This window comes from Mus pahari, chromosome 1, assembly GCF_900095145.1.
Source record: "Mus pahari chromosome 1, PAHARI_EIJ_v1.1, whole genome shotgun sequence".
Lineage (NCBI taxonomy): Eukaryota > Metazoa > Chordata > Mammalia > Rodentia > Muridae > Mus > Mus pahari.
Window position 1 is genome coordinate 120,217,517 of NC_034590.1, and position 10,941 is coordinate 120,228,457.

Below are 10,941 nucleotides of genomic sequence, written 5' to 3' on the forward strand. Positions count from 1 at the left end.
AAAAAAAAAAAAAAAAAAGAATAACAGTATCAAAGTGCAGCTTGTACTCTCTGTGGTACAGAAATCAGCATTTGAATAATACAGAGATAACCTTTCCATAGTGCACAAACATATCCCAACACACAGCAGCCTCCCTGATTCTCTGGCTCTTACTATCTTTGTTGAGTTCCTTCCTTCACAATGTCCACTGAGCCTTAGGTGCAGGAGTGTTCTGTAGATGGGACTGGGCTCCACAATTCTGCATTTTCATTCGCTGTGGTTTTCCTGTAGTGATCTCTATCTGTTGTAAAAAGAAGTTTCCTTGATGAGGGGTGAAGTCAGTACTTCCCTGTGGCTATAAGGACAAATGTTTAAGATTGTTATTAGGGGGCTGAAGAGATGGCTCAGAGGTTAAGAGCACTGACTGCTCTCGCATAGGTCCTGAGTTCAATTCCCAGCAACCACATGGTGGTAATGGGATCTGATGTACACTCTACTGGTGTTTGTGTGAAGACAGCTACAGTGTACTAATATAAATAAATACATAAATAATATTTTACCAAAAGATAGTTGTTAGGGATTGTGCTGGTTTAATAAAGTAGTGGTTGTAGGTTCTCTTCAAGATCCATGACTTCACTAGCACCAAGTAGGTAATATGTTTCCATTCTCAGGCATGGTTATCCTCTGGTTGAGCAGGTGTTAAGTCCAATTAGAAACCTGCCAGTTACTGTCAAATATGTGTGTCACTACTGCACTCTTAGGGGTTTCATGCTGTGTTGGTTATTGATGTTGTTCATAGGCATCCATAGCTGATTAAGGGTGTTGTCGCCTTGTTCCTTTGGAAGTTTGAATGGTGTCTTCTGGTACCATGAAAGCTAGTCTTCACAGAGGAAGCATTCAGGTCATTTCCAGCTCTGGGGCTTTTGGGCTCTATTCCTGAAATGTATAATGTCTTCTGCAGACACTGTGGGTGTTGGGGGGCAATTAAGGACAGCAGCAGTAGGCTGTATGTTTTGGTAGTCTTTTGGACGACAGCCTTGATTGTCAGGCTAATTTAAAGAATGATTCTAAATCTCTGGGAGGCCCGAGGCAGGAGGATTGTGAAAAGTTGGAGGCCATGGGGGTGGAAAGAAGTCTCAGTGATTAAGAACACTGGCTGCTCTTCCAGAGGACCAGGGATTGGAGTCCCAGCACAAACACAGCCGTCTGCAACTGTCTGTAATTCTAGTTCCAGGAGTCTGATGCCCTTGCTTGGCCTTCACAGGCATTGCTTGCATGTAGTGCAGATATATATGCAGGCAAAAAAGCAAATACGTAAAAGAAAAGGAAAAAAGTTTACGGTCAGTCTAAGCTACGTGTACACCTTGTCTTTTTTGTTTGTTTGAGACAGGGTTTCTCTTTGTAGTCCTGGGTGTCCTAGAACTCACTATGTAGACTATTCTGGCCTCCAACTCACAGAGATCCTTCGGCCCCCTGAATGCTGGGATCAAAGGCATGTACCACCATTGCCTAGCTTCAAAAGACTGTTGAGAATGAGTTACATAAATGAGTTATGTAAGGCTGTAGAGTAAAGCCTGTACATAGAAGGTGGTGGTTGTGGTGGTGGTGGTGGTGGTGGAGGAGGAGGAGGAGGAGGAGTATTCACTCCCTTTTATTTCCACTACAGCCAGACCCAAAGGCTCCAAAGGTTCCAGAGACTTCATCCTTGGACTCAGCCCTTGCTTCTTCCCTGGATCCTCAGGCGCTTGCCTGTACCCCAGCTTCTCCTCTAGACTCACTGTCTCCAACTTCTCTCCAAGATTCTGAGGCCCTGGACTTTGACACCCCATCTTCTCTGGCACCACAGACACCAGACTCTGCTTTGGGCTCTGACACTGTCACTTCTCCCCAGTCCCTGCCTCCAGTTTCACCACTGCAGGAGGACAGGGGAGAGGGGAAACAGGGGAAGGAGCTAGAACTAGCAGAAGCCTCAAAGGATGAGAAGGAGGAGGCGGCAGCAGTGTTAGAGCTGGTGGGATCTATTCTCCGTGGCTGTGTTCCTGGAGTGTACCGAGTCCAAACTGTACCCTCTGCCCGGCGTCCTGTGGTCAAGTTCTGTCATCGGCCTTCAGGTCTTCATGGAGATGTATCCCTCAGTAACCGGTACTTTTGTGTGGGGTTGAAGGCTGGCTCTAAGGTCTGGGATATATGAGGAGGGAGTCCTGTGTGGAAGGGCTTATGCCTGATGAAATTGGTTTTTTTCTTCTTTGGTTCAGTCCTCCTTTCTTCCATGAATGTCACCTCCTACCTGGCTTCCATTTCAATGTTGTTTTTTTCTTTGGAATACTGTGTGCATTTGAGTCAGTCTTCCTCCATTGTCCAGACTGGCCTCCAGCCTGTGATTGTCCTGCTTTAGCTTCCTAAATCCTGGGGTTACAGGCATGTGCAGCTATGCTTGACTCTTCAGTACTGCTTTTTGTTGTTGGTTTTGTTTTTTGAGACAGTCTTACTGTGTAGACCAGGCTAACCTTGAGCTCATAGGCCTTTGCCTCCTCCGTTGGGGTTAAAAGTGTAGGACAGAGTTCTGTAGCTACAGAAATCTAGGAACTGTTAGGTTAAAAGTAAACAGGTTTTTCCTTCACTACGCCATGCTTTGTTTCTTTGTTTATTAAGACTTATGCACCAAATGCCTTCTCTTGAGCCCCATAAAAGGAGGCCCCAAATTATAACTGGGCCCCTGAATACTCTCATTCACGTGGCCTGCATATTTCTTTCAGATCTGTATTATCACTCTGCACTGAATAAACTATTCTTGCTACTATGCTTCTTATATTTGTGTGTGCATCTCATCTCGATGTAGTCAGAGAACAACGTGTGGGAATCCGTTCTCTTCCTTGTAGCATCATTTCTAGGGGTGAGACTGCGGGTGTCAGTCTTGGTGGCCGACTCATACCCACTGAGCCATCTCACTGGTCCTGTGTCTTTGAGGCAGTGTCTCTATATTCCTATCCAATATCTTGAGTATTGGAATTATAGGCATGTGCTACTACACCTGGCCATTGAGCAGTCCTATATAAATAAACAACATGTTTTATGAATGGTGATAGTACAGGGTGAGCATTTGGAATGTAGAATTGCCTAAGGTTCAGTAGATACATATTCCCCCCTACCCCATCCCTAGGCTTAGGATACAACACAGGGCTTCATCAATGCTAGGTAAATGTCCCACCACTGAGCCACATCCCTAGTTCCATTTAATGTTCTTTTGCATACTCCCTCATAAGACCATTATGTCAGTAAAACTTTGGGAAATTTTCTAACACCTTTGCTTCTCCATCGCCCTAGGTTGGCCTTGTATAATTCCCGTTTCCTGAATCTCTGCTCTGAGATGGATGGTCGAGTTAGGCCCCTTGTGTATACCTTACGCTGCTGGGCTCAGCATAATGGGCTGTCAGGTAAGAATGAGGACAGACTTGGCCTAAGTTTGTGTCAGGCAAAGGCAGGGATTTAGCAAGAAAAAAAGAGGTGGGCACAGAAACCAGGGCTTGTAAATACTTCTTCCTAACTTGAATTATTGGTTATTATCCAGGAGGCGGCCCCCTTCTCAATAACTACGCCTTGACGTTGTTAGTGATCTACTTCCTTCAGACCAGAGACCCTCCAGTACTTCCTACTTTGGCCCAGCTTACCCAGAGATCAGGTACTGGAGAACAGCCTCTACTGTCATGACCTCAGCTTCATCTCACCCGGGATGAGATCTCAGCTCTCAGCCTGGCTCTGGGCTGACTGTCTCTTCTTACTGTCACAGGTGAAGGGGAACAGGTAGAAGTTGATGGCTGGGACTGTAGCTTCCCTAAGGATGCCTCAAGACTGGAGCCCAGCACCAACGTGGAGCCTCTCAGTGAGTCTGGGGATCCTGGTAGAAAACGGATTGTGCTGATAGGCTCATGAATAGGGGGCATATACTTGTGTGCAAAGCAGGCTCAAGAATAAGGGACATATATTATAACTGTGTGCAAGGCATGGTCTTCATAGTAGCCTATGGCAGCTGTTTTATGGATGGAAAAACACATATCTTGGGCAGGCAAGTAAGAGGTGTATTCCCCAGTTTCCCTGCTCTCTAAGGCAAGCAGAAGCATCTGGGTCAGGCAGGACATGGCTGAGGAATTGGGTTTCTCAGGACACTTCTGAAGCCCTATGAAGGGAAGAGAGTCCCACTCAAGTAGCTGCAGGGATGTCCCAGTTATGGCTTCCAGGTGACCCCCTTTTTTCTAATCTGCCTCCATCAGGTTCCCTGCTGGCCCAGTTCTTCTCCTGCGTTTCTTGCTGGGATCTTTCTGGCTCCCTGCTGTCCCTGCGGGAAGGTCGGCCATTGATGGTGGCAGGGGGCCTGCCTTCTGATCTCTGGGAAGGGCTACGCCTTGGCCCAATGAATCTCCAGGACCCCTTTGACCTGAGTCACAATGTTGCAGCCAATGTGACCGGCCGGGTGGCTAAACGTCTGCAGAGCTGTTGTGGGGCAGCAGCCAGTTACTGCCGAAGTCTCCAGTACCAGCAGCGTTCCTCCCGGGGCCGGGACTGGGGACTGCTCCCGCTTTTGCAGCCCAGCTCCCCCAGCTCCCTACTGTCTGCCAAACTTATCCCCTTACCCTCTGCCCCCTTTCCACAGGTCACTATGGCTTTGGTGGATGTGTTAAGGGAAGCACTAGGATGCCACTTAGAACAGGGAACCAAGAGACGACGGTCAGAAGGTGCCAGAACTAAAGACTCTCCCCTGGGAGGGGCGAACAAAAGACAGAGACTTGGTGGGCAAGAAAAGAGCTGTGAGGAAGGGAAAGAGGAGCCACAGGGATGTGCAGGGGACCACAATGAAAGTGAGGTAGAAGAAATGGTAATAGAGTCTCGAGAGACACCTCAGGACTGGGCCTTGTTGCACTCTGGACCACCAGAGGAGCTGCCCCTGATGACTGCAAAGTGTCTAGACAAGCCAGCTGAGCGTAATCCCATGAAACCCGAAGTGGCTGGAGAAGGGTCTCAGGGTGAGACAGGGAAGGAGGCATCACACCCATCATCAGTGAGCTGGCGCTGTGCCTTGTGGCACCAAGTATGGCAGGGGAGGCGGCGTGCCCGGAGACGATTACAGCAACAAACCAAGGAAGAAGCTAGAGGAGGTCCCACCACTGGAGCAGAGTGGCTGGCAATGGAAGCTCGTGTGACTCAGGAACTAAAAGGACCCAACAGTGAGCAACAGAGGCTAGAGGGGGAGCCCCTCCTCACCTTTGTGGCATCTGCCTCCCAAGCTGAGCAGACACTCACTGTGGCACCACTCCAGGACTCCCAAGGCCTGTTCCCTGGTCTTCATCATTTTCTACAGGTTTTTATCCCTCAAGCACTTAAGAATCTCCTCAAGTGAGGAACCAAACCTCAAAAACAATAAAGCTGCTAGTTTATTTCATACAGACATTGGACAACTTTGTTTTCCTCCTGGTAACGCCTTTTTTCTTTGCCTTAATGTAGCTCTGGCCTGACTGCCCTAAAACAGTCCTATGACTCCCACTTCAGAGCGCTCCTTCCCACTTAACAACACTTTTTTTTTTTTTTTTTTTTTTTTTTTTTTTTTTTTTTTTTTTTTTTTTTTTTTTTTTTATTATTTTCTTTATTTACATTTCAAATGCTAACCCGAAAGATTCCCATACCCCTCCCCCCTTAACAACACTTTCCTAGGGAGTGCCACCTCCACAAGGCAAGGCACTGATTTCTCAGAACAAGCTTTGCCCACACGAGGTTTGTCCCGCTGCTCCAGGAGATGGGAACCGCAAATTTAGGTTTAGTGTTTGTCTTTCTATCCTTTAACGTGAAAGAGAGTTCAAATTGCCCATACGTTGGATTCAAGATTTTCAAATTTGGATATGTGTAAACTATTGTATCGGAACTGGGCTGCCTTACCCGACCCTCTGGGGCGCAGCCAAGCCCGAGAGGTGCTGGTGACGTGGCAAGTTGGTCCGCGCTACTTTGTTGTAGAAGTTTTAACAGCACGGAGTTTAATCGGAGCAGACCTACTTTCAGATGTTTTCGGCCATAGGCCCCAGCTGAACAGACATCCCTTTATAGAAAAAAACCGAACAGGATCAAAAGGAATTCAATAAATTGCCACCCCTTCCTTAAGGCAGTTCCCGTAGTTTGTCACGGGTTCCAGATACCAGCCTTCGAGGGGCGGTGCTTCCGCCAGGTTCTCACACTTTTCCCCTCCCTCGGTGAGCTCCGGCTCCTATCAGGCTTCCGATTGGTCGGCCACGCGGGCGGGGCAGGCTCGTCCGGAGTTATACTACGCAGGCGCCCGCTCTCTGCGCTCCAGGCAGCGGGCCCCACCCCTCGCTTTTTCCAACTCAGCGCGGCTGTGGACGGAACTGTCGTGCGTATGCCTTTTATGCCGTCCTCGCTTTCCGGCCGCCGTTTCCACACCGCTCTCTCCTTTCCTCCTCCCTTGTCTCCCTTGCGGCTTGCTTTGCGGCAGCACCGACGGCCCCACCCCCTTTCTCTGCGGAATCACCATGGCGGCTGGGGTAAGTTTGCCGGCTCCGGTGATTCGGGTCACCCTATCCAGCGCCATCCTTTGCCTGAGTGGGGCCAGTCGGCGCCAGGGGAGTTTCAGACCCAAGCCGAGAGCCGATCTGGGGTTCACAAGCCGTACGGTCGGAGAGCGTGGTTTCTAGGGCCTGGAGGGGAACTGAGGCTGGGGCTCAGGCTAGAGCTGGAACGTTCTGGGGTTGAGGAGAAAAAAAGGGATGCTGGGTCCCCATTGTCTGGACCTTTAAAAAGTGTTTAGCCTCACTGCCATTTTGAGGTGTGGCGTCTGAGCAGGTTGGTGGAACTTTTGCCACCGTTTTGTGGGTCAACAACGAGGACGTGGAAAGGAGGGGATCTTTGTGGGAAGGGGCGACTGGCACAGTGGGAGTTGACCTTCGGGGAGGTTTGAGAGCCAGAGGAATGAAGGGACGGTGAAGTGAGCCCATATGAACCCTGCTGGTGAGATTTTAGTACGGAGACAACTGGGAACTCGATGCAGGACAGGACCAGAGGGATGTTAAATTCGCGACGTGCAGAGGAAGGCCTTTTAGGAAGAATAACTGATGAACATTAGAATTCAGCGTGGCGATTCTGAGGGGAACTTTGAAATCCTTTGGTCTCTGTGTGTGCTTTTGAAGTGATACTAGCCTGGAAGAAGTTAGACGCCGGGTCACCACCAATGAATGAAACAAGGGTTCTGGGAGAGATGGGTGTGAGTGTTCGTGTGTTTAGGCAGATGGGAGTCTGATGGGACCAGAAGTTTTGAAGGGAAGAATGCCTCTAGAGATGTCCTTAAGAGAGGTCACATCTGTCGGTAAGCTTTATTTAGCAGCTGGGATGTTCTGCTTCTTGGTATTTCTGAGGACTCTGATTACATGGGGCAGACTCGGTTCACCAGGAGTGAATCTAAGCTGTGCACATTGGAATTGCGTGGAAGTGTGCGTGGGCCATGGCATTCAGGGTTCCTTTTCTCTAGTCCATCCTTCACACTTTTCTCTTGTAGACCCTGTACACATACCCTGAAAACTGGAGGGCCTTCAAGGCCCTCATCGCTGCTCAGTACAGCGGGGCTCAGGTCCGCGTGCTCTCCGCACCACCCCACTTCCACTTTGGCCAAACCAACCGCACCCCCGAATTTCTCCGAAAATTTCCTGCCGGCAAGGTGAGTGGGAGATCAGGGATCTCTAGAATTCCGTTATTCTGGAGATGGCCACCATGGTATATTTGATTTTTTTTTTTTTTTTTTTTTAAAGAAATTTTATGGGGCCAGGGACGTAACCTATGAAAGCCCCTGAACTTGATTGTCCAAAGGAAAAAAAAAGATAATTTTTGAAAGCTTCTGGTAACCCCAGTACTCTGGAGAGAGGCAGGGAGATTGTGTGAGGCAAGCCTATAAGTATAGTGAGATCTGTGTCTATTGAAGAAAACCAAATCATTGGAGTTATGTGTATTTATGAAGGAAAGTTCACAGCTGTTCAGTGATTGTCAGGAATTACAGACCTGGTTTATATCTGTAGGATGAAATGTATTTTCACCAGGTGTTATCTGTACGTATAAAGTATGTCTTGAGAGTTGGATTCTTACCCCAAAGAGCATGAGTAGAGCTAAATATCCAAAGCTAAATATAGAGGCAGATGCTAAGTCTGGATTGCACCTAATGATTTGGGCAGTGAAGCTGTAGGATTGTTGGGTGGCATCCATATCTGAATTTTATTTTGAGGTGGGGTCTCAGTAGCTCGCTGGCTGGTTTCAGACAAAAGTTCTGGGACTGAGGGTATGGGGCACCACACTTGAGCTATGTTTGAACTTCACCATTGTGAATTCATATCCCGAGGGGTACTAAGCATTTTTCACTTCTGAGCTCGAGATGTCATGAGTTAGCATAGCAAGAGTCTTAACCTAGTTAGAACAATTCAACCTGGGGAATTGGTTAGTGAGAAATCTGTGTTTTTTGTGTTTTCCGCTGCTTTCTCCACAGGTTCCAGCATTTGAGGGCGATGATGGATTCTGTGTGTTTGAGAGCAATGCCATTGCCTATTATGGTAATTTGTGGGGATACAGGGGAGAGGGTATGGGGGTAAGGCTGTAGAAGCGGCTGCGGCGGACAAAGTGGAATCGGACCCAGGTTGGTTTTGGCATGATGTCAAAGTTCTAAGCTGTATGTTCTGCCTTTGCAGTAAGCAACGAGGAGCTGCGAGGAAGTACACCAGAGGCAGCCGCTCAGGTGGTGCAGTGGGTCAGCTTTGCTGACAGTGACATCGTTCCTCCAGCTAGCACCTGGGTGTTCCCCACCTTGGGCATTATGCACCACAACAAACAGGTATGCTTTGGAACTTGGGGAGAAGCTGGGCCAGAGACAGAGTCAGAGCCTACATTTTGGGACTGGGAAACAGATGAAGGAAACGGGTGTGGGCAATGCAGACTAAAGTGGTTACCATCAGTATGTGAAAATAAAGTCATGTTGACCATGAAGAAGTTTAACACGAGTGATTCATTTCTGATACATTTCAACTGATTCTAGAGTCTAATGATAGAGGGTGGGGGTTGAGTCAGTCAGTGCTGGCTGGCTAAATGGCTTCTTTAGTTCTGTTGGTGGGGGGATCCGAGGAAAGGGACTTGGTACCCACTAAGCTTGAGTGTTCAACAGGCCACTGAAAATGCAAAAGAGGAGGTGAAGCGAATCCTGGGGCTACTGGACACTCACTTGAAGACTCGAACTTTTCTGGTGGGCGAGCGAGTGACACTGGCTGATATCACAGTTGTCTGTACCCTGTTGTGGCTCTATAAACAGGTAAGGTTTATATCCCATTTGACAGGAGTTAGACCTGTACTAGGGTGACCCCAGTGCTGCTTAGGACAGACCAGCAGTTAATGGTTGTACGGATCCCAGCAGTGAGAACTGTGACTGACTGTTCCATCTCATACTTGTAATCCCAGAATTTGAGATACTGAGACAGGAAGATCACTCTGGTTTAAGGCCACCCTAGGCTACATAGTGATATCAAAAATAGAAAGCAAAAACCAAAGATGGAAGAGACAAGGATAGTGACTTGAGCAGCGAGGGCTTTTGGAGGCAGATTCAGTTCTCTGTCTTAGCTTCACTGTTTAAAGATGCAATGGTATAAGAATTCTCATAGTTCTTTATTTATCTGTGATAAATTCAAGATGGTATTCAGCTTACGTCTTTTAAAGCATTTTTGAGATTTCTACTTAGGTGTATTTGCATGTGTGTATGCATGTATGCAGATCCCAAGGAGGAGCTTGAGTTACAGATGGCTGTGAGCTACTATGTGGGTGCTGGGAATCAAACCAGATAAACCATCTCCAGCCCCCATCCCCCCAGGTAACCATCTCCAGCCGCCCCCCACCCCCCCCTTTTTTTTTAAATAGTGTATTGCTGATTTTCAGACAGCAGCAGCTCTGGACCCATTCTGGTTCAGAATTGCAGTCCAGTGAGAACCAAAAAAAAAAGCCATTCTTTGCCAGACTGGTGTGCCTCACAGGGTTCATTATAATCCTTCCATGTCCACAACACACAGTAAGTGTTCAAGTACAATAACCCAGTTACTACAGAACTTGTAGTATGTGGCTAACTGAATTCTGTGATCTGCTCCTACCCACTCGTTTTGACAAAGTAGAAAATGACAGGGGCTGGAGAGATGAGTTAGTAGTTAAAAAAAAAAATGCTTGCTGCTCTTCCAGAGGACTCTGGTGGATTCTCAGTACCCACATGTTTCCTCACAACTGTAACTCCATTTCCAGAAGATCTGATGCCATGCCCTGTTCCAGCTTCTGTGAGCACTAGGAATGCACGTGGTGCATAGACAAATGCACAGGCAAGACACCCAGATGCATAAAAATAAAAAAACAGGAGCTGTAAGATGGTAGTGTGGGGCAGAAGAGACGGCTCAGCACTTGAAGAGGACTTGTTTTGCAGAGGTCTTACGTTTATTTCCCAGTACACAAATGGCAGCTTAAAACTGTATAACTCCAGCTCAGGGAGCCAGTGTCTTATGACCTAAGTGGGCACAGCCGTACTTGGAAGAAAAGCTCTAAAACATAAAAATGAAATCTTAAAAATTTTTAAAGAGGATAGTAAGCTGTTCAAGGGAAGAGTTTGAAGGACTGTTTTGTGTTGTTTGTGCTGGGCACATGCTGTGTTGTTGCTCTTCACTGTAGTAGTCTTGGGTTGGTTGTGCCATCTGTGTTATAGTTGCAGTCCAGGGCTAGAGTGGAGCCCAGTGATTTACCTGGTATGCTCTATGTCCCATTCCTAGCATCACACATGAAGTGTCTTTTTTTTTGTTTTTGTTTTTTGTTTTTTTTTGAGACAGGGTTTCTCTGTGTAGCCCTGGCTGTCCTGGAACTCACTTTGTAGACCAGGCTGGCCTCTGCCTCCTGAGTGCTGGGATTAGA

At 47.7% G+C, this 10,941-nt stretch overlaps 2 protein-coding genes across 2 annotated transcripts in view; both read left to right on the forward strand.

Moving 5' to 3' along the window:
* Tut1 (terminal uridylyl transferase 1, U6 snRNA-specific) overlaps positions 1 to 5,421 on the forward strand; it is a 12,841-nt gene extending 7,420 nt beyond the window's left edge. The window contains exons 5-9 of the mRNA XM_021191232.1: positions 1,646 to 2,121; positions 3,304 to 3,413; positions 3,548 to 3,658; positions 3,767 to 3,859; positions 4,248 to 5,421. Of these exons, the coding sequence (XP_021046891.1) occupies positions 1,646 to 2,121; positions 3,304 to 3,413; positions 3,548 to 3,658; positions 3,767 to 3,859; positions 4,248 to 5,371 (1,914 nt within the window). The 3' untranslated portion in view covers positions 5,372 to 5,421. The remainder of the gene's footprint in view (positions 1 to 1,645; positions 2,122 to 3,303; positions 3,414 to 3,547; positions 3,659 to 3,766; positions 3,860 to 4,247) is intronic.
* A 993-nt stretch (positions 5,422 to 6,414) lies between these two features.
* The window catches only part of Eef1g (eukaryotic translation elongation factor 1 gamma), an 11,096-nt gene continuing 6,569 nt past the window's right edge, over positions 6,415 to 10,941 (forward strand). Inside the window, exons 1-5 of the mRNA XM_021199092.2 lie at positions 6,415 to 6,521; positions 7,529 to 7,687; positions 8,504 to 8,567; positions 8,703 to 8,845; positions 9,173 to 9,316. Of these exons, the coding sequence (XP_021054751.1) occupies positions 6,510 to 6,521; positions 7,529 to 7,687; positions 8,504 to 8,567; positions 8,703 to 8,845; positions 9,173 to 9,316 (522 nt within the window). The 5' untranslated portion in view covers positions 6,415 to 6,509. The remainder of the gene's footprint in view (positions 6,522 to 7,528; positions 7,688 to 8,503; positions 8,568 to 8,702; positions 8,846 to 9,172; positions 9,317 to 10,941) is intronic.